The sequence below is a fragment of the Chelonia mydas genome, chromosome 22 (genome assembly GCF_015237465.2).
Source record: "Chelonia mydas isolate rCheMyd1 chromosome 22, rCheMyd1.pri.v2, whole genome shotgun sequence".
Taxonomy (NCBI): domain Eukaryota; kingdom Metazoa; phylum Chordata; order Testudines; family Cheloniidae; genus Chelonia; species Chelonia mydas.
This window is the reverse complement of record NC_051262.2, coordinates 1,846,578-1,868,385: the sequence shown is the minus strand read 5'-3', so window position 1 is coordinate 1,868,385 and position 21,808 is coordinate 1,846,578. Positions and strand designations below refer to the sequence as shown.

At 48.2% G+C, this 21,808-nt stretch overlaps 1 protein-coding gene across 2 annotated transcripts in view; it reads left to right on the top strand.

The window, feature by feature from the left end:
- SLC37A2 (solute carrier family 37 member 2) overlaps positions 1–21,209 on the top strand; it is a 59,782-nt gene extending 38,573 nt beyond the window's left edge. Inside the window, exons 9-18 of one of the 2 annotated variants that reach the window (XM_037882385.2) lie at positions 507–665; positions 6,050–6,140; positions 6,760–6,822; positions 7,528–7,613; positions 11,161–11,209; positions 12,573–12,646; positions 15,012–15,090; positions 16,183–16,280; positions 17,860–17,924; positions 20,873–21,209. In XM_037882385.2, the coding sequence (XP_037738313.2) occupies positions 507–665; positions 6,050–6,140; positions 6,760–6,822; positions 7,528–7,613; positions 11,161–11,209; positions 12,573–12,646; positions 15,012–15,090; positions 16,183–16,280; positions 17,860–17,924; positions 20,873–20,888 (780 nt within the window). In that variant the 3' untranslated portion in view covers positions 20,889–21,209. The remainder of the gene's footprint in view (positions 1–506; positions 666–6,049; positions 6,141–6,759; positions 6,823–7,527; positions 7,614–11,160; positions 11,210–12,572; positions 12,647–15,011; positions 15,091–16,182; positions 16,281–17,859; positions 17,925–20,872) is intronic. The other variant, XM_043534069.1, reaches the window with a different exon arrangement.
- The last annotated feature ends 599 nt before the right edge of the window (positions 21,210–21,808 follow it).

Here is a 21,808-nt window from a genome sequence, read left to right as displayed (position 1 = left end):
GTGAGGGCCCCTGTTCTGGTGGTGATGGCAGGGCCCCTCCCCCCAGCCCAGCTGTGGCTTTCACTGTTAACAAATCCATTGAAATGAATGGCATAGCTCATTTGTCAGCTATTATTTCAGGCTGTCTGCAAACTCAGGCAGGTGTCACTGCCTTGGTTCACCTTGGAAACATGACCTGAGTGTTTGCAGCCATAAGGGCTAGAAGCAGTTTTTGTTGTGTGTTTGTGTTTTTGTTTCTTTTTAAACGAGAGCTGAGACTTTTGACCCGAGGAGTGAGAGCCCTACACGTGGGCCTATAATGCCTGGCCCTGAAACAGCAGGCTTGTTTCGCAGCTATGTGGCTGTGCAATACTTCATCCCGTTATACTGACGGGTCTGAGTGTGAGAATAAGCTGTACCTGCAACCAAAGGGTGGGCTGGGCTGGGCTTGACAGGTGTGCCAGGCCAGGGTATGGGCACACTCTGCTCCAGCTGTGCCTGAGTGTAAACTGCTAATCTGGTTTCAGACAGAATCGGAGGAATCAGAGGAGAGAGACCCTGAAGTGACGCTCTCCACTGATGATGGGAGCTGTATCCGAGAGAACACTATCGATTCTTCAGTGTGTCCCAGAGAACCAGCTGAGCAGCCAGAAGCCATCAGCTTCTTAGGAGCCCTCAGGATACCTGTGAGTAGAAGAACCAGGCTGCTTGTGGGTCCAGAGTATTCTGAACAGGGGGCTAATGTCCTGTGGGATTTGGGATGCCACTTACTATACGCCGGCACAGGCTGAGGTGAAGTCCAAGCTGACCTGTAGCTGAACATGAGAATGGCCGTATTAGGTCAGACCAAGATCCATCTAACCCAGGACCCTGACTTCCCACAGTGGCAAGTGTCAGCAGGAATGAACAGAACAGGGCAATTTTATCTAGTGATCCATCCCAGGTCATTCAGTCCCAGCTTTTAGCAGTCTGAGGTTTAGGACACCGAGAGCATGGTTAATGGCCATTGATGGACCTGTCCTCTATGAACCTACCTACTTCTTGTTTGAACCCCATTATAGTTTTGGCCTTCACAGTGTCCCCTGGCAACGTGTTCCATAGGGTGACTGTGCGTTGTGTGAAGAAGTATTTCCTTTTGTTTGTTTTAAACCTGTTGCCTATTCATTTCATTGGTTGACCCCTGGTTCTTGTGTTTATGTGAAGGGGTAAATAACACTTTCCTATTCAGCTTCTCCACACCGGTCAAGATTTTATAGACCTCTTACCTGTCCCCCTTAGTCGTCTCTTTTCCAAGCTGAAGAGTCCCAGTCTTATTAATCTCTCTCCATATGGAAGCTCCAGTCATTTTTGTTGCCCTGCTCTCTGTACCTTTTCCAATTCTAATATATTATTTTTGAGATGGAGTGACCAGAACTGCACACAATATTCAAGGTATGGGCATGCTGTAGATTTATATAGTGGCATTATGATATTTTCTGTTTTATTATCTATCCCTGTCCTAATGGTTCCTAACATGAGCTTTTTTGACTGCTGCTGCACATTGAGCAGATGTTTTCAGAGAACTATCCACGACTCCACGATCTCTTTCTTGAATGGTAACAGCTAATTTAGACCCCATCATTTTGTATGGATAGTTGGGATTATGTTTTCCATTGTGTTTTACTCTGCATTTATCGACACAGAATTTCATCTGCCATTTTCTTGCCTAGTCACCCAGTTTTGTGAGATCCCTTTGTAGATCTTCCCAATCTGCTTTGGACTTAACTATCTTGAGCAATTTTGTGTCATCTGCAAATTTTGCCACCTCGCTCTTTACCCCTTTTCCCAGATCATTTATGAATATCTTGAACAGCACTGGTCCCAGTACAGATCCTTATGGGGGCCTGCTATTGCCTCTCTCCATTGTGAAAACTAACCGTTTATTCCTACCCTTTCTTTCCTATCTTTCTAACAGTTTCTGATCCATGAGAGGGACTTTCCTTTTTATTCCATGACAGTTTACTTTGCTTATGAGCCTTTGGTGAGGGACCTTGTCGAAGACTTTCTGAAAGTCCAAGTACACTATATCCACTGGATCACTCTTGTCCATGTGTGTGTTTGACCCCCCTCAACGAATTCTAATAGATTGGTGAGGCATGAATTCCCTTTACAAAAGCTGTGTTGACTCTTTCCCAACAAACTGTGTTCATCTGTGTGTCTGATAATTCTGTTCTTTAGTGTAGTTTAAATCAATTTGCCTGGTTCGGAAGTTAGGCTTACTGGCCTGTAATTGCCAGGATCGCCTCTGGAGCCTTTTTAAAATATTGATGTCACATTAGCTATCCTCTAGTTATCTGGTACAGAGTCTGATTTAAGTGATAGGTTACATATCACAGTTAGTAGTTCTGCAGTTTCACATTTGAGTTCCTTTAGAACTCTAGGGTGAATCCCATCTGGTCCTGGTGACTTATTACTGTTTAATTTATCAATTTGTTCCAAAACCTCCTCCACTGACCCTTCAGTCAGAGACAGCTCCTCAGATTTGTCACCTTAAAGGAATGGCTCAGGTCTGGGAATCTCCCTCATTATCTGCAGTGAAGACCAATGCAAAAAATTAATTTAGCTTCTCTGCAACAGACATCCTGTATTAAGGCCTTTAGCACCTCGATCGTCCATTGATTGTTTGGCAGGCTTCCTGCTTCTAATGTTGTTGTTTTTGTTTTATTTTATTGTATTTATTTATTTATTTTTGTGTCTGGTAGTTTTTGTGTCTTTTGCTAGTTGTTGTTGTTGTTCAGATTATTTTGTGACCCTCCTACTTATACGTTTATACTTGACTTGCCTGAGGGCAAGTCTACACAGCAAAATTAAGTCAACCTAAGGTACATCATTGTACAGCCACCCAAGTAACTAAATTGCTTTTGCACGTCCATGCTACTCTCCTTGTGTCGGCGGTGTGCGCTCTCACCAGGAGTGCTTGCACCGATTTAACTGTTAGTGTGGGGCGTTGTGGGATAGTTTCTGAAAGGCCTCACCAGTCAATGTAGACAACACAGTGTCTATACTGGCACTGCGTCAACCTAACTACATTGACCTCAGCACTATGCCTCTCACCAAGGTGGAGTTATTAAATCGGTGTAGTGGGCAAGTTACATTGGTGGGAGCTACATTTTAGTGAAGATGCTTTCGGAGTTAAATCCATGTAAGCTGCCTCACATAGAACTCTGTAGTGTAGACCAGGCCTGAGTTTATGCTCCTTTCTATTTTCCTGAGTAGGATTTGACCTCCAATTTTTAAAGCGTGTCTTTTTGCCTCCAACCACCTATTTTCCTTTTTTTAATTTGGGGTATGCATTTAATTTGCGCCTCTATTATGGTGTTTTTAAAAGTTTCCATGAAGCTTGCAGATATTTCTCCTTTGTCACTGTTTCTTTTAATTTCTGTTTAACTAGCTTCCTCATTTTTCTGTAGTTCCCCTTTATGAAGCTAAGTGCTACTGGGGTGGGTTTCTTTGGTATTTCTCCCCCCCCCCCCCCCCCCCCCCAGGATGTTAACTTGAATTATATTATGGTCGCTGTTACTGAGCGGTTCAGCTATATTCCCGTCTTGAACCATCCTGCACTTCATTTAGGACTAAATCAAGAATTGCCTCTCCCCTTTTGAGTTCCAGGATTAGCTGCTCCAAGAAGCAGTCATGTAAGGTCTCTATAAATTTTATCTGCATCTCATCCTGAAGTAACATGTACCCAGTCGATATAGGGATAGTTGAAATCCCCCATTATTACTGAGTTTTCTATTTTTGTAGCCTCTTTAATCTCCTGGAGCATTTCACAGTAAGCGTCACCATCTTGGTTAGGTGGTGGTTAATAGTGTATTCCTTCTGCTATACTCTTATTATTCAAGATTCTATGGTATAGTTTGATTCATTTAATATTTTTACTATATTTGACTCGGTGCTTTTTTTCATGTATAGTGCCACTTCCCCACCAGCAAGACATACTCTGCCATTCCTGTATATTTTGCACCATGGTATTACTGCGTCCCATTGATTATCATCATACCTATTATATCAATATCCTCATTTAATACCAGGCACTCAAGTTCACTCATCTTATTATTTAGACTTCTAGCATTTGTATATAAGCACTTATAAAATGTGTCCGTATTTAGTTGTCTGCCTTCATGTGATGCATTGAATGGGACTCTTTTTCATGGAGGACAGGTCCATCAGTGGCCATCAATGGACCAAACCCCCTAGTCCAGGGGGTGTCTTCCAACCCTTATATTCTATGATTCTGTGATTAACCATGCTCTGGGTGTCCTAAATCTCTGACTGCTCAAAGCTGGGACTGAATGACAGGGGATGGATCACTAGATAAAATTGCCCTGTTCTGTTCATCACAAACCCAGCTATCAATATTTCTAATGATGAAATCCCCCAGTACTATTACCCGGCCATTCCAAGTAATCGGAGTCCCTTCCCCTGGAAGAGTATCCTCCGTACGAAAGGATACCATAACATCATCTGAAAGGAATAAAGGATGCTTACTAGCAAAAGGCAAGGACTAGCTTTGTCTTTCAGCTAATGACAAGAACAGACACAGGCAAAACACTGGCCTATCAGACTCTGTGTGACAAGACGGGAGCCCCTGCCTCCTAGAGGGGGAGGAGTTAACCTTGGGGACCCAGTGACTGACCGGATTACAGAACCGGATGTGCAGCACCCTCTGCACAATGGGTCTGAGTCTCTGGTCCTTAAGAGCAGCCCTGACTGTCCAGGGCCCCAATAGGAGGGGCTAGCCCCAAGGGTGTGCACCACTCTCTCCCATCCCCTCAAACCAGGGTTCTCCCAACTGCTTTGTGTGCTCCCCGACCGCCTGCTACCAGGCCTCCCCAGAGGGGCCTTGGTGCCTTCCCCCACCCATCTGTGTTCCATATGGCCTCTGTTACTGCAGTAACTGAGCACCTCACAATCTCCTTGTATCCTCTCAACCCGCGTGAGGCAGGGTAGTGCCACTGTCCCCATTGTACAGAGTGGAAAGGGAGGCATGGAGACACCGCTAGGGTTGCCAGCTTTAGTTGGATGTATTCCTGGAGGTTTCATCACATGACATAATCTTCAATTAATGATTAATCTCTGATCCCTGGAGACTCCAGGACAATCCTGGAGGGTTGGCAACCCTAGACACAGCAGCAGAGATACAAAATCAACTATTGTGCTTTAAAAAAAAAAGTATTTAAATTCAGTACATTTATATTTTTAAAAATAAACCTATTGAAAATAAAATTTTGAAATTGAGATCCTATACTAGGGCCTAAAAATTGTACAATCTGTTAAAATTTCCATTTAAATAAAATTCAAGCAGGCCATGTTCATTGCTGAACTTCGAAAGGAAGTCAAAGCACTGAGCTGGGGGAAGTCACTGGCGAAGCACCTGGAAGCAGAGTTTGTTGAAGTGCTAAACCAGCTTTTGACGGCAGTAGCCTTTTCTTCACATGCAGAGAGAATACTTTACTTCCTGCACTTCAGTTTATTCAACAAGTTCAGTTCCATGACTTTCTCCTCCAAAACTGAGAAACCAATTTGGGAGTTGAAAAAAAAGCAGGAAAGCTTGTTTTCCTCCTCCAGTCTATGAATAAAAGTGAGGTGTGAGTCCTACTTATCGAAAATTCAGAAGGACAATGCTCAGCTGCTCTTCCTGGTGTTTATTTTAAGATGTGAGCTTTAGAAATGTGATTAGTGTGCAGTGGGTGTGCCTTGTGTGTCAGAGAAATCCAAATGGTGGGCCATTTCCCTGGGACCATGTAACTCCTTGTCTGGTTGTGCTTCGGATAACATTCCCTCCGCGTCTGCAGTGTTCTTCTTTCCCTATATGCCGTATGCTTCCCGAACACCTGGAACTCTGCAAATAGTGTGATGAAGCTGTTTAATTGACCAAGGTGATCATTAGCACCGCTGATGCACCCAATGTATGGGATTGGGATGAAAGCAAACGGGAGGAAAGAAGAGGATGGAAGGGGGAGGATGGAGGTCCCCTCTGTGTCTTGGGGTTTTCTGACACTGACCTTTCTCCCCTCCATCTCCTCCCCAGGGTGTGGTGGAGTTCTCCTTATGCCTGCTGTTTGCAAAGCTGGTCAGTTACACTTTCCTCTATTGGCTGCCTCTCTACATTGTGAATGTTGGTGAGTCACAGGAAGCTACTAATGTCCATTTAACTACTTCACTGTGTGTGCTCTGGATGGAGGGTTCTCATTCTCCTTACTCCAGGCAGGAGTGCGCAGGCTTCCCACCGAGGAATCTTGCTCATTTGCTCTTCGTGTTCTAGTGAAAGAAAGTGTTCTCTGCCTCCTAGCCAGTGTTCAGTCTCCTGGGAAAACCTGGTTGTGGTTCAGGAGTGTGTGGGGACCTCAGCTGACGGACACAGATGTGCACCACAATGGCAGCTCAGCCCTTGTGGCCAGCTGTTCTCAGTGTTGCCCATCGTGGTGCTGGGCAGGTCCATGGGGTTTCGATGCAAATGTTGCTCCAAATTAAGCAAGTGACAGTGCGTCCTGTGCCTGAGGTCTAGGGCGCAAGTGCCTTACAGTGGGCTACTAGTGAACAAGGCGTCTTCTTGGGCATCCACAAGAGCTTGTTCTGGCTCCCAAGAGATCCATACCCAGCATCGGTGGATGCCTGTGTCTCAGCCCCCACGAGCTCTGGCTCCTGATGCCAGGAGAATAACCACACAGCCAGAGCTCAGGCTTGCTCTGACCTTCTAACAAGTGAACGTCTCTGTTGATGCATCTCGTTTCATTGCAGCTCACTTCGGCGCTAAGGAGGCTGGGGACCTGTCCACGCTCTTTGATGTTGGTGGCATCCTAGGTCTGGCATTCTTCACTCTTGCTTGCTGTGTTGCCATTGTGGACAGGGAGGGATGATGACTTGTGGCTAAAGCACAGGCCTGGGACACAGAGAGGAGTTGTATCCCTGGCTCTGACCAGGGTTCCTGGGGGGACCTTCGCCACCTCAGTTGCACCTAAACTGTCAAATGTGTCTCCTGATTTGGGTGCCTACCTTGAGATGAGGCGTGACTCCCAGAGGTGTTCAGCATCCACCACTCCCATTGCTAGCTGGAGTCGTGGGTGCTCAGTGCCTCTGACCACGAGTGTCGCAAGTTGGCCCTGTTCTCTGCCTGGGCTTTATCTGAAAAATGGGAGTAACACTTGCCCTTCTCACCGGGGCATGGGGGCTGTAAGGATTGACTCCTGTTTGTAAAGCATGTTAAGAGCCATGGAAGGCGAGTGCTAATAGAAGTACCCATTATTATCACGTATTTTTATTATTCTGCTCACTGATTGGCTTGTAGTGACAGCTGTTTAGAATCTGGGCCCTTGCTGCATACGTCTGTTTTCCAGCTCACAGTGTGAGTTGCCTGGAATTCTCTCCTCTGCCTGGGGTCTAACCGATCACCAGACAGTAACATCTGTCTGCAGGGCCCCGAGCACCTTCCTGAAATCGTGTGGAAAGGCAGCAGTGGGACAAACCCCTGCTCTGACAGAATACAAAGTATGTGACTTTCTCGTGCAGGAGGCATTCTGGCTGGTCTCGTATCGGACTACACTGGCGGCAGGGCCACCACATGCTGTGTGATGCTGATAGTGGCTGCTCCCATGGTGCGTATTTTGATGGAAAATGCTCACTAGTCCTTGGTCATGAGGGCTTGACATGAGCCTCTTCCCTCTGCTCCTCCCAAGTAAGCCCCTTTGAGTCATATGCACTTTCCTGCGATGAGTGGCCAGATGGAATCTTGTGCAGGGAAGTCTGGAACCTAGGGTGGGATCAGCATGAGTCACAGCTTGCATGTCTAGCTCTTGTTCCTGGATGAGGATATTCACTCTGGAGCTCTTCCTAGCTCTTCCAGCATCCTCCACAGCTGGGCACAGGAGGCCATGTGAGAGGCTTTCCTCCACCCCCTGCGCTCTGCTCACTGCCCCTTCCTGAACCTCTGCAGTGAGGGTGCCACCTCCCCCTCCCTTGGGAGTCTACTGCACTGTCCAGCTGCTTCTTCCTAAACTTCTACTCCATAGCCTGATACCAAGTGTGCTTGGTCTGCACCCGAGAGACTGACTAGCTTCCTGGTTCTGCCCTGTGCTAGCTCTTGTAATGTCCTCCAGTAAGAGACAGGAGCTGTAGAGCAGTTCTCTCAGCACTGCTGCTCCTCTGCCTAGTCGATGTGGGTCTGAAACAGAAAAGCTATACTCCACTATTAATGTTCAAAACTCCTAAGCGTCATTCCTAGTGAGGCTGAATCAATCACTGAATAGAGACCCATCTACTCCCTTTATAGAATATCAGGGTTGGAAGGGACCTCAGGAGGTCATCTAGTCCAACCTCTGGCTCAAAGCAGGACCAACACCAACTAAATCATCCCAGCCAGGGCGTTGTCAAGCCTGACCTTAAAAACCTCTAAGGAAGGAGATTCTACCACCTCCCTAGGTAACCCATTCCAGTGCTTCACCACCCTCCTAGTGAAAAAGTTTTTCCTAATATCCAACCTAAACCTCCCCCACTGCAACTTGAGACCATTGCTCCTTGTTCTGTCATCTGTTAGCTGGAGTAGAAAGGCAGCCTTCAGGGTCTTGGTTTCTCCAAGAGGAATGGAGGTTGGGAGGAAAAATGAATAGCCATCCCTTTTGTTCTAAGGCACTGGAGTTCTCTGCAGCACAGGGGAGCTCTTGGTGCAGCTGTGAATCAGTGAGGTGCAGATAGCAGTCCTGCTGCTATGCAGATTTGGCAGGAGGCTGGCATCTGACTGCTCCCTGCTGGAGCTCTTCCTCTGCTTGAATGCGTGGTGGCTCAGGCAGGGAAATTATGGGGAGCCCTCCTGTCTACTTTGCACAGCACCCAGTAGCAGCCGGGAGGCTGTTCTTAAACTCTGGCTGCTCATCCAGGCGTCCAGGACTGTCCGAACCTGCTGCACAGTGATGGGAAGATGGGCCTGTTGGCTGGTATTGTCTGGGCTGGTGGCAGGTTATGGTGCCTCTGGGTCACCAGATCAAAGCAGCCAATGTTGATAGTTGCTGAAAGCAACCCAACCCACCCATCACAGTGGACAGAGCGCTGCAGATACCCGCGGGCTGTTTGCGGATCGGATGCAGATGCTAATTTTTTATCTGCGCAGGGCTCTAACAGTGGGACTCCTTCTGCCAGCCCAAAGTGTCCTGTGGGTTCTGGAGTAAAGGAGGAGTTAAAGTTAAAATGATTGTGGCTTTTCCCCCTGTGGGTAGGTTACCCCCCACATCTGTGCTGAACTCCAGTTTGACTTCACCGTTCACCCCTAAAAGCAACTAATTGGACCAAGTTGCAATGTGAACACACTCTGACTCTTAGTTGCCATTCTGTTCCCAGCCCAAATGCCTCTGATGCTGCAGTCTATCATTAGTGCAAAGCTGCGACCGTGAGACCCTGTCTAGGAGGTCAGAATGCAGGCTCTGAGGTCCTGGTCCTGATGCTGTGCTAGAGCAGTGACAGCACCACAGAGACAAGTTATCTTGTATTGCTGGATTTCACCTTCTTCCAGACTCTGGATTCACATAGCCCACCAAATGAAACTGAACCCCAAAGACAGCTATGTTTGGCTGGCTGCCCAGTTACCAGCTGCTGGTATTTTATCTGGCAGTTGAACCACAGAACTGAAGGCCAAATGAGAGATTCTGGCTCTGTTATTCCCCTTCAGTCCTGCCCTCCCATAAATACTTGCCAACATCTGCTCTGGCTGACTTACTCAATTCACACTTTCTAGAAAGACTAAAAATTTTCTAACCAAGAAGTAAAACTTAACTTCCTCTTAAAAGCACATTGCTGAGTGACCAGCAGGTGTCTCTGGAACGCTTCCCATAACCCTTGGCTTCCGAGGTGATTGGGTGGGATGTGCACTGGCAGGATTGACACTGACTCCTGCTCTCCTGCCATGTGGCAATGACCCCCTTCCCTCAGCAAGCAAGGATGGAAGTGACACTCTCCTTAACATGCCACAGTAGGCCTCTTTTCCTACACTCAACCCTACAACTCCCAAAGAGATCTCCGTTCAGGATAATGGCTGTTAATCAATCTAGTGCTGTCTTGGAACTAACCGTGCCTTCTGATCCTTGAATGACCCCGCCTCCCGCCCCTATCTGGGTATGTCTAATTGGCTCTCCTCACCCTCTCTGTTTTACTCTTGTCTGGGAGAAGGGGTGAGAGACAGGTACAGAATCAATACTGCTCGGTCGTCCACCCTGACACATCTGGTTCCAGGAGTTTAGCATGGAAAGCATGAGAACGTAGCTGTTGGAGTGCAGGTTAGGTTTGCCCAAGAGCCTTGTTGAGCAGAGGCCAAATTCTTTGAGCATTTCCTTTTGCGCTCAGAGGGAGCCGTGCACATGTGCATGTACTGCCCCCCAAATCCCCCAGCCACAAACTAGGTCTAAATTAAGGACCTCGATGTTTATTTAGGCAGCTAAGTATGTGGGCTGACATTTAAAGGGAATGAGCACCCCAACAGCTGGCTTCAGCGGGACCTGCAAGTACGTACCCGGTCCCTCGGAGAATGGATTTAGCGCCTGATAGGCCCCCAAGCTAGACAGTATTGGGTCCCTCCTTTGTCTGAAAGGATCCAAATGTGGACTCGGGGTCTTGCACATTTGGCGGGGGAGGGATCGCTCAGTGGTTTGAGCATTGGCCTGCTAAACCCACGGTTGTGAGTTCAATCCTTGAGGGGGCCATTTAGGGATCTGAGGCAAAAAAAAAAATTGGAGATTGGTCCTGCTTTGAGCAGGGAGTTGGACTAGATGACCTCCTGAGGTCCCTTCCAACCCTGAGATTCTATGATAAGATAAATGCTCTTAGCTGGGAAAGGGGACAGGACAAGAATCCAGGCAGGGCTTGCTCACTGCACCTTGCAACTCGTCTGGGACCCAGAGATGGTCTGCTTGATCTCGAGAGGAAGGCGAGTTCCTTCTGGAATGGGGTCGGGGGGAATTTGAGGCAAATCGCTGTTCTGTGTCCAGGATTGTCCATGGAGGGTTTCCATGGAAATAACCCTGATACTTGTGTCCACTTGTTCTAGCTGCAGCTAGGCCCTCCACCCAGCTGGGGTCTATGGAGGGAGAGCAGAAATTAGGTAAGGGGTTTGGTAATTCTAACCTGCTGGCATAATCAATGTCTCCTCTTTGCTTCCAGCTATTCCTGTACAATCACGTTGGCCAGAATGGAATAGCCAGTTCAGTAGGTAAGTAGAACTTCAGACTCTTGTGAACAAACCAGTGAGTTTGTTCACAAGTTTGAGTTTCTAGATGAGCCATCTCTGCCTCTCTGGAGGCAAATAAACCCTCTAGACTCCTCCCATCTCCTCCAGAATGATCTGCCCTAGGGAAATCTTAACTGGTAGACCCTGGACTGTAGTTACGTACACTGGGAGAAGATGTCTGATGCTAGACGGCTCTTTAATCTAGCAGCCAAAGGCAGAAGTAGCTTCCAGCCAATTGTACCTTAAGTTGGCAAAGTTCAAACTGGAATAAGATGGCTTTTTTAACAGGGAGATTGGTTGACCATTGGAAGAATTTATCCAGGGATGTGGTGGAATTTCCATCATCTGGACATCTTCTTCTAAATCACATCATGGCCCCAACAGTTATTGGGCTCAATGTGGGAATTGCTGGGTGAAATTCAGTGGCCTGTAGGAAATCAGACTCAGTGATGACTGAGCGCCCTTCTGGCCTTAAAATCACAACTAGTCACTGGTGCCACACGGTTGCTATTGCTGTTATTTTGTAAATCTCCCCTCCCCACCCCCCCGCCAACACCCCATTTCTGCCTTCAGAACCTGTTTGCATCAAGGTCCCCAGCAAATCTTCTTCTGATCCAGGCCTCACTCACTGTCACCCTTGTCAAAGCACCTAACTATGGCTGAGAGGTGCAGAATAAAGTGATGCTGTCACAGCCCAGAATGTTCCCTTCCCATCTGCACTCAGCCTTCCCCAAGCCTCAGCTTATTCTTTTGTCACCACTGTAGTCACGTTCTAGGCCTTAGAGTAGCCAGGGGGAGCGGAGATGCAATGGACCCCCAACTAGTCTTATATCATCTCCTTGCCCTCTCCCCAGGACTCAGGCTCCAATCAGTTATCAGCCAAGTGACTGAAATGGAGGTCACGGTATCACTGAAGTCGTGTTGTAAGAGTTTGTTCCTGCCTGCAGGAGGATGGTTCTTGAGCCAGGCACTTGGGGAGCAGAGGAGGGAAGATGTGACATTCTGAAAGGGAAGAGTAAATGTGTAATGCAGAACCAGTCCTGCAATGGCCTCCAGAATAGTATGTTGGAGATGGAGAGGGGACACTCAACCTAACAGGGCCTTCCTGGGCTGCCTGGAACTCCAAATGGCTCTTGCTTCCAATTCCCTTGCTCCCAGGGTGACCTTGTTGTCCCGCTATGAACTCAACGGCAGAACTGTGAGCTCATAGAAGTCAGAAGCACCCAGGAGATCCTGCCAGTACAGTAGTGTAGCAAATACACAAATCTTTGACTGAATCGCCATAGGCTCTTGGCATACAGCAGGGCCAGCTGTGCTGTAGTATTGATACTCTTTCTCTTTGCAGCTATGCTTATTATATGTGGTGCCCTGGTGAATGGGCCTTATGCTCTCATTACGACAGCGGTTTCAGCTGACTTGGTAAGAATTCTACTGTTTGTTTTTTCTTAGGGCAGGTCTATACTTAAAACACTGCAGCACTTCAGTGAAGACACTACTTATGCTGACGGGAGAAGCCCTCCCGTCAGTGTGTGTACTCCACCCCCCCACCCCCCCGACAGGAGGTAGCTTTGTCAGCGGGAGAAGCCCTCCTGTCAGCATAGTGCTGTTTACACCAGGGATTAGGTGGTTTACCTGCATTGCACAGAGGTGTGGATTTCTCACACCCCTGCATGACACAGTTATACCAACCTAATTTCCTAGTGTAGACCTGGCCCCTCTCGTCTCACTTGAGCCTTTTTTCTTATTTTTTGGCTAGGTCAAAGTTTGAGGCCTTCCATTCCAACTGCAGCTTTTTGTGCACCGCCCTCCATACAAAGGCTGTTCTGTCTCCTCTCCGTAGAGGGTTATTACTGGTGTATCATGTGCAAATACCTGCACCTGGGGCCTCTCCTTAGTGCAAATCCCTCCTCTCCCACCCACCCCCCCGGGCTAGGATCGCACACAGCACAAGTGGAAGAAAGTCTTCTCATCGAGTGTAAAGCTGCCACCTGGGCTGAACCCTCCTGGTGGCAGGGGGACAAGGGCTGGGACGCTGCATTAGAAACTTGGAGGGATTTAAGTGACGTGGTACAGAGTGCTCAGACATCTCCGAGGCAGTTCAGAAGGATTTGTGGTTTTATGCAATCTGCCGGCTGGCTGTAAGCATCCCTGAGATAAATTCTCCAGAGCAGCCTTTCAAGTATAAGGTGTTCGTTGTTATCTGTTTCAAAAGATTTAGTCCAGTCCAAGTGTTCCTCAGTTATGCAAGGATATTTTCTGTTGCTGCTGCTTTTAGGACTAGAACATCTTATTCCCAGCTCTGGCACATGCTTGGACTGAGACTCTTCAGACCAAATGTGAAGCTAGCTGGTAAACAAGCTCTATGCTCTGACAGCACAGAGTCCCATTCCTTGCCATGGCCCCGCAGCCAGCAACTGCCCACAAGTTCCTCAGTAACAAACTGGAAGGCCTTCTGATGGACAGGGGAAGCTGTCTACATGATGCTCGCTTTCTCCTCTAAATAACATTCTCTTAGGAGCTTCCCATTGAGACTCTATTATAGTGGGGAAGTAGCACCACTATACTTAAGGTGTTTTTACAGCCTGCAGTTGGGCTTGCATCAAGCTAACTTCCCTGTACTTCAGCGGGAGCAGAGCTGAGCCAACACAATAAGCTTTTGAAAATTCCATCCTTAATTCATAGGGAAGTAACTTTGGGTTGTTTTTTTTTTTAAAGATGACACTTTCAGCTTGTTCAAATTTGAAGATATTTCTACCTGCCTTCATAACTGGCTTAAAGTTAGGATTTTGGGTGTGTGGGGAAAGAAAAGAAGGGACTTAAAATCTAACTCCTGTTGAATTTCAGTGGTATTTGGGCACCTGGCTCTGAAACCTTTCTGAAATCCCTAGCCTTAAAAACTTTACAACTGCAGAGTTAATAAAATCAGATGGGATTAAAATCACTGGATTTTTAGCTCTCGTAGGAAGGGTCTGGTTTATATTTGTGCAGTGCCTAGCACAATGGAACCTTGCACATGATTGGGGTCACTGGGCACTACAGCAATGGAAGTCCTCAGTAATGATCCTATTATCCATTCATCAATCTTACTATCAACTCAGGCAAGCTACGGAGGTGCCACCCCCACCCCTCCTCCTCCAAAGATTCAGTACAAATGTAGCTGAAACACTGGTATGTAAGAGCAGAGAACCTGACCCAGGTCTGGCCCCTGTTTCAGGCAGCAAGATGCAGTAAATCTGCAAAGAGGCCAGCAAAAAAATCATTCTCCCCCAAACCAAACTTCAATCTTCAAAAATCCCTCGGCTCCAACCAGCACAAGCCAGGACTCCAGAGAAGCCAAAGCAGCTTCTCCTTCAGGCAGAGCAAAGTACTTCAGCCATTGTGAGCTCTAGTGCTGCTCGTCTGCCTTTGGTACATGGCTGCAGGAGGCAACATAAAATGTGCAGATAATCAGGCTATTGGAATGCTGCCCCTCCCTGGTACATAGAAGGGGAGCGAGTTCCCAGAGATGAAGAATCTCCCTCTCCAGGGGACGTATTCAAGAAAGGGGTTTCCCCTCTTCAAGGAACTGTCTCTCTAGAGTGTGTCTTCCTAAATCTGCCTTCACAGAAGAAACCTCCCTGGCATTTTGATACCAGCATTCCTCGCTGGAAGCTGGAGACAGGTGCTGGACTAACCCCAGTAACCAGAATGAGTCAGGGTTCAGGATGCACTGATGGATCACAAATTGTACCCCTCCTTTTCACTCCAGTATTTTGATTTTTTTTTAACTTCACCTCCCGCACAGGGAACTCACGAGTGTCTCAAAGGAAATGCAAAAGCCCTGTCCACTGTCACAGCCATAATTGATGGGACTGGATCTATAGGTGAGTAGGGTTGGCTGTACTAACAAAGGGGGGCAAACTATTCCAAGAACTCCATACAATAGCTGAAGAACCTAATTCAACCCCCAGCTCTCCTGGCCCCCAGTAGGGTCAATGTTCCTCTTGCCCCCAGGTGCGAGCACCCTTTGCCCAAAGGGAACGCAGGCTGCCGGTGAGCTGGGAGTGGTCTGGGGCCAGCCCAGCTCACTTTCCTTTCAGAGAAGGGAAAGGGAGAGAGACTCTTTACTGCCCTATGCAGGGATGGTGATTGGGTCCTGTAAGCTTCAGCCAGCCATTCTCGGGCAGGCAGAGAGACGGGAAGGGAGGGGATAAGACTCAGGGGACCTGTTGTGTTCCCGCAGCCCTCTTTTCCGCCCCCCCCACCCCCCCCGGGGGGTGGGAGCTAATGGTGCTGGTGCTGCAAGGAGCTTTTCATACTGCCAAGAAGAATCAAACTCCATTGCTCAGAGGGCCCTGGTGGTTAAATGGTCCCCAGTGCCCAACAAATAACCCTGCTGTGGAACTGAGGTAGGCAGTGAGGCACACCCAGGCTGGGACCAGAGGAAAGTTACTGCCGGCTACTCCAGCTCTGCCTGTGGTAGGAGCCAGGGGCGTCCAGACACACTCGCTTCCTGAGCAGGGCTGTGAGGCTACTGCTGGCCATGTGGAGACTGCTCAGAGGGGAGACCTGGAGCAAGTTCTTCCGCTCTCTTCTGGCCCTTGAGAATGGGAGCTGGATCTGCAGGCCCAGCTGCAGCATCCGGCAAGTCTGGCCAGTGCATGATAGCAGGGGCGGTGGGAGAACACAAGGGGGCATAGCTAATAGCAGCGGCTGCCAAGGTGGAAGTGGGAGCAAGGCGAGAAACTGGCAGGGGGAGGAGATGACTGGGAGAGCAGGCAGAGGAGCTGGAGCCTGCACCTCTTGGCACATGCAGCTGTGAGCATGCAGCCTTCAAGCACTCACTCCAGCACGTGTGTCAGAACTGATGTGGGGGCTGGGTATGGGTTTTCTGCCCTGCCTACGCCAGTGCCCAAAGGCTGGCTGCCCAGGATGGTTCCTGGCTGCTAGTGATGTGCTTTGTTTGTCCTTTGCAGGTGCTGCTCTGGGCCCCCTGCTGGCAGGGCTGATCTCTCCCTCTGGCTGGAACAATGTCTTCTACATGTTAATAACAGCGGATATCTTGGCTTGCCTGGTGGGTTTCTCCTGAGCCTGCTGTGGCTTCTTGATGCAGATTGGGGGAGTGGTGTGCAGCTGGGCCAGGGGTTGTCTGATTTCACAAGCTAAGTGTCTGGCATGGCCAGCATTTGGATGGGTGGCCTCTAAGTAAAGGCCAGGAGCTGTAGCACATAGTGCTGGTGCCTGAGTATTTGGTGCTCTTCTCTCCGAGGCAGCAATGAATTTGTGTCCCAGCATCCTGAGGGGTTAACATCGTGTCTGACAGACAGCACCCAAAGCATGCTTATCAAGCATAGAGGGAGGAACTCCGGTGTTGTGACCAAATGCCAGTAGGGTTAATTCCATTTGTCTCCCAGAGTTACTCCTGGAGTGTCAGCTGGATCCAGGAGTCTTCATTTCCTGCCCTAACGCTTGTGTAGTGCTGCTGGGCACATGTCAAACAGCAACTGGTTCTACTCTCAAGGTGGCTCCATTTCAGTGCGGGGAGCATTTCCATCGCTTAGAACATGCTCTGGGAGCCTTCAAGATAAAAGACAAAAGCAGGCATGGTGAAAGTGGTGGGCTCTGTATAAAGCTAGGCATGACGAGCAGCCTCTTCCATCTACAGTGCTGCTTTTATGCACAGCAGGTTCTCTTAGCCATCGTGAAGTGGTTCCTAGATTTGTAACACAGCCTCGGCTCTGAACCGCTTCACTCTTCCTAATTCCTTTGCACTGCACTGGGGCATCGAAAGAAAATCTGCACTCTTTTCTCCCCCTTTTTCTCTGACGACCAGTGCTGCTGTTAACTGGCCAGTGGTCGCTGAAAGGGGCCAGGTGATCAGCGGTCAAGGCACTAGACTGGAAGTGGGGATACCTGGGTTCTGTTCCTGGCTCTGTCACTGACCTGTGTACAGCACCTAGCACCACCGTGGGTCCCAATCTTGGTTGGAATCTGTGTTCTTGCAGTATTCCTCCCCCCAGCCCCAACACCATCACTACCCTGCCTTTTTGTTGGCTTTCCACTTCCGTAAGGAGGTAACTGTGCTCCCTGAGACTTGCATCCTGCACCTTTCCGTGGACATCCTGATCTACATCAGGAGCTTTTCCACTCCTGTTTTGTCGGATTTTTGATTGCCTTTGTGCGTGTTTTGCTTTGCAGGAACACGTTAGAAAACAAGACTTTGCAGGAATAGTCATGGAGATGGCAAATTATGTGAATGTTTCAGAGCAGCTGCAGAAAGTAAAGCCTGTATTTAACCAAGTGTTGTCATTAGAAACCTGATGCTCATCCAATCACGGGATAGATATAGGCCCTGTGACTCCTTCGTCCCATCCGAATTTTGACTCTTGAATACTCATAATGAAAATGCTCTCAATCTACAGACAAAGAATTATTCCCTGAAACTGTGGTGAATTATTTATTCACATTTATACATTTATAGACAATACATGGCCTGACAAACTAAATTCAAACTCAATCATTCATCCAGTTTTGTTTGCCTGCTTCTCTTTCACTCCAGGGATGGGGCGGGTGGGGGGACTGTATCTTCAATACTTTCCCAGAGGCTAGAATTGTAAGTCAGATATTCATCTTGAGTGTCTTTTCCCTTCCAGTTCCTTTCCCGGGTGGTGTATAAAGAGATTAAAGGATGGTGCGGCTGCTACACAAGAAAAAGAGGGTATGTGCTTCTAAAATCCCAACTTTTCGAGTATTTGTATGACTGTTCTCAGATCCCCTGTAGCACTGGCAGAGAAGCCCCCACTTCCAGCGGTGTGTCCTGGCCTGGCAAAATATGCAGGTATCGTACATGCTGAGTGCACATAGGAGTTTGAGATATAAAGTAGGTGCCACTGAAAAGGGAAACATACCGTACTTGAGTAATTTACCTTTACTGCTGCATTCCCTGCATTTAGAATGGGAAGCACCCTAAATGCTGCTGTAAATGTTTTGTCTTTGATGGAACCCCCTGCACAATGAATGCCTCCCCACCCCCTATCCTATCCCCCAAGCATGCCCAAAGGGACATCCAGAACCTGGGCCACAGAAGAACCCAGGGAGAGTTATGACTGTTCTCATGACCCAAGAGTTCTACCTCCAGCCTGGCAGAACCCTATTAATGTGTTCTAAATGAGTTGTCCTTGTGTGTCTTCTTAGCTCGTCTGTGGCACTAACAAACGCAGTAGTGTTGGATGGGAAATAGTTTGTATTGTGAGTATCTCTGGTATTTTGCTGCCGCAGCTAATTCCATCTGCGATTTATGCTGATTTTTCTTTCTTGGCATTTGTGGGGTAAACATGAAGGTGTCTGTTCTGTGGCGAACTGAAGAAGAGCAGAGACCCAGGGCACAGTAGTCCTACATCAGCCTTGTGAGGGAGCAGCTTCCAAAGAAAGGATCCAATATGTCCACCAATAGTGTCCATCCCCAGTGCCTGACTGTGACAGCAGAATACGCTGTGCTCTGGGTCATATTGCAGAGTAGTGGGGCTAACTGACCAGAATACTGCTTGAAATGTCCAGACACACTGGTCTGGACACCAAATTTTTAGTCATAGAGTATAAGGCCAGAAAGGACCATCAGATCATCTTGTCTGACCACCAACTAGTTTATTAAACTAACAAACTACTAGTGGCAAAGTACATAGCCCCACTGCTCCTGTAACCTTGCCAGTGAGTCTGATGATAAAAATATGAATGTAATGACGTACCAATCAAAGTAATTTCCAAGCCTGTGTAAAATGAAAGTAATAATCGTGTCTGAATCAGTATTGTCATAAAAATACTCCTGTCCTGGAGTCAAAACAAATTGACAAGATTGTAGACTACATTTCTCAGAGGCCATCTTTGCTCTTTAACTGACAGTCCCAGGGCAGCTCCTGATGGTGTAGGGCTGTGCTTTGCCATATGGGATAAGGTGTGTTCCCGCCATGCTCTCAGGAGCCTGGTATGCTACATCTTGATTTCGTTTACAGGTAAACAGCTTTTTTGGTAGTCATGGTCTAGGCTCCTGTGTTACAGTAAGTCTGGCCCATGTCTCCTCCTCAGCCCTCGTGCAGAGTAACAAGACTCCTGCTTTCATGTCTTGGCTACCTTGTCACAAAGGGCCGAGTTCTAGCTTCTCCAACCTGCACAAGCTCCCTTTGGAGTGACAGGAGTGACGTGTGCCCATCTGCCGGCAGAAATGGGCCCCAGGGAGAATGTGTTGTTAGCAGCTCTGGCTTTGGGAATGTGCCACTCTTCACTTGCTGGGCCCACCAAAGGGTGGCAAACCTGCTTCCTTTATGTTGGTCAGTCAGGGTGATGCTTCAGTCTCTGTTTAGAGCCCTTTGGTGTCTGAGGCTCCAGTCTCATCCCTTGGGAAGGGAATATGGTGGGCTCAGCCAGCTAATGACAGCTGGACCTCAATTTATATCTGGCTGGTTCTGCCTTCTTGAGAGAGTCACCTCAGTAGCAGCCTGGAAAAGTAGGGCTGTAGCCAGGGTGCCTCTTGTTGCATTTCATGAGACAAGGTTCCCTTTCTTCAGGGCTTGTGAGCCTGGCACAGTTGGGAGAACTGGGCCAGAAGGCTGTGGGTTTGAGTCTCTGCAGTGTGATTCTGGCTCATCCTCAGTGATAGCTGTGCAGAAGCAAAGAGAGAAGGGAATGCTGCAGTGCAAGAGCTGCGACATTCAGCTAAGATGAAGGCCAGATCCCCACAGGGACGTGGGCATTGCAACACCTAACTTTTAGGCATCTAGAAATCCCTGGAATAAAAACAGGATCCACAAAGCCTGAGTTAGGTGCTAGTTTCCCTATGCAATGAATTGGGGGGCAGGCGCCTAAGAATGGGACCAACAAAAGCCAGCCTCTTCTCCCGTGGATCTGACCTGACAGTAACATCCCATCTGCCAGCTTTTGGTGGCTGGGCTAGGAAGTTGGGCATTTCCCAACAGTCAGTTCTGTCCAAATTCCCTCTCGGAGTAAGGGGTTCTAATGTCTAAAGCTGAGGCCCAAGTGGTCACTGGGGGCTGCCTCACTGTCTGCATAGACACTGCAGTGCTGGTGTCTCCTTACGTTGGGGACCCCCAGCCTCTGGAAGGTGCTGCAGCCACCCCAGCCCTGGGTGGTCCTTGCATGTCCCTCTTGGGTTGTTTCTCAGACTCTCTCACCATTTAGTTCCCCACTGAAATCAAATTAACAGCTGTGAGCTGCTTTCTGCTCTCTGGGCCACCCACTAGGCTCTTGCGTTAGCAGGAACCAAAATGGTGGTGATATCTCTGCTGCCTTCTCTCCCTGCTTGCTCCTGTTTCTCCTTTGGCTCTTTCCCTCGCACAAGGACTCCATGGCTCTAAAACTCAGCAGGTGAAGTGAGCTGGGTGAGGGCCATGCAAAGGGGCAGGATGTAGGTACTAGTGACTTGGCTTTGGATTCTGGCACCGCTGCAGTTATTGAACAGTCTCCATCAGAGCAAAGTTCCATCTGTCCCTGACTGTATCTGAGCAACTGGAAAGCGGTGGCTATTAAGGCTTAAAAGGGCTTCGGAAGCTTATTGAATGTAATTAAACTCATGAAAATAAACTCTTCCTTGGCAGGCGCCTGCCTCATCACACTCCATGGGCTGTGCTCTAATCATGGTTCTTGTTCTCGCAGATTTAAAGAATTTTGACCTGACTCCCTGTGACCAGAGGCAGGAGAGTGCAGCAGTGACGGGCTTTGCTGGCAGAACCCACCTTTTAATGCTCTCCGTTTAAAGTGGGAGGAATTTTATGGAGGCAAAATGAACTGGGAAGATGAGTAGTTCTCTAAAACCCAACCACCACGGACTCTAATCCTTGGCAGCAGCTTTAACCAGGGCGAAGGTGCGGAGAAGATGGTGTATTCTGGGCCAGGACTGTTTTGTGAGGCATAACTGGGGCCTCTGTCTCTTACCCACTGCCTCTGCTCCTCTTCCATTATTTCTTTTATTATTAAAAGGGTGCTAAACCTGTGTTGTAGTGGAGCTCCTCTTTGTCCTGGGAGTGGAGGGAAATGTTCCCAAGGTCGCTGGGCTCAAGGAGCTGCAGAGAGTGGCATCCTTCTGTGCGATGTGCTAGAGCTTCTGGCCCTTGCCTTGTCGAGATCAGCAGTTCCATCTCGGCACCAGGTGATTCTCAAATGATTGACAGTCCTCAGGTTTGAACCCCACTTCTGGCTTTTCAGATGTCTCTATCGTCATTTGTTTGTACCATTGATTAACCTGCTCAACAACTGAGCCGAAAACTTGCCAGTTCCTGTGGCTGGATTCTCTCTCATTCTGGAGTTTAAAACAGTAGGTACTAATAAATGGATAGCGATTAGCTATCAAATAGAAAAGGAGGACTTGTGGCACCTTAGAGACTAACCAATTTATTTGAGCATGAGCTTTCGTGAGCTACAGCTCACTTCATCGGATGCGTACTGTAGCTCACGAAAGCTTATGCTCAAATAAATTGGTTAGTCTCTAAGGTGCCACAAGTCCTCCTTTTCTTTTTGCGAATACAGACTAACACGGCTGTTACTCTGAAACCTAGCTATCAAATAGGTATTGCAAGCAAGAATTTTATTTTG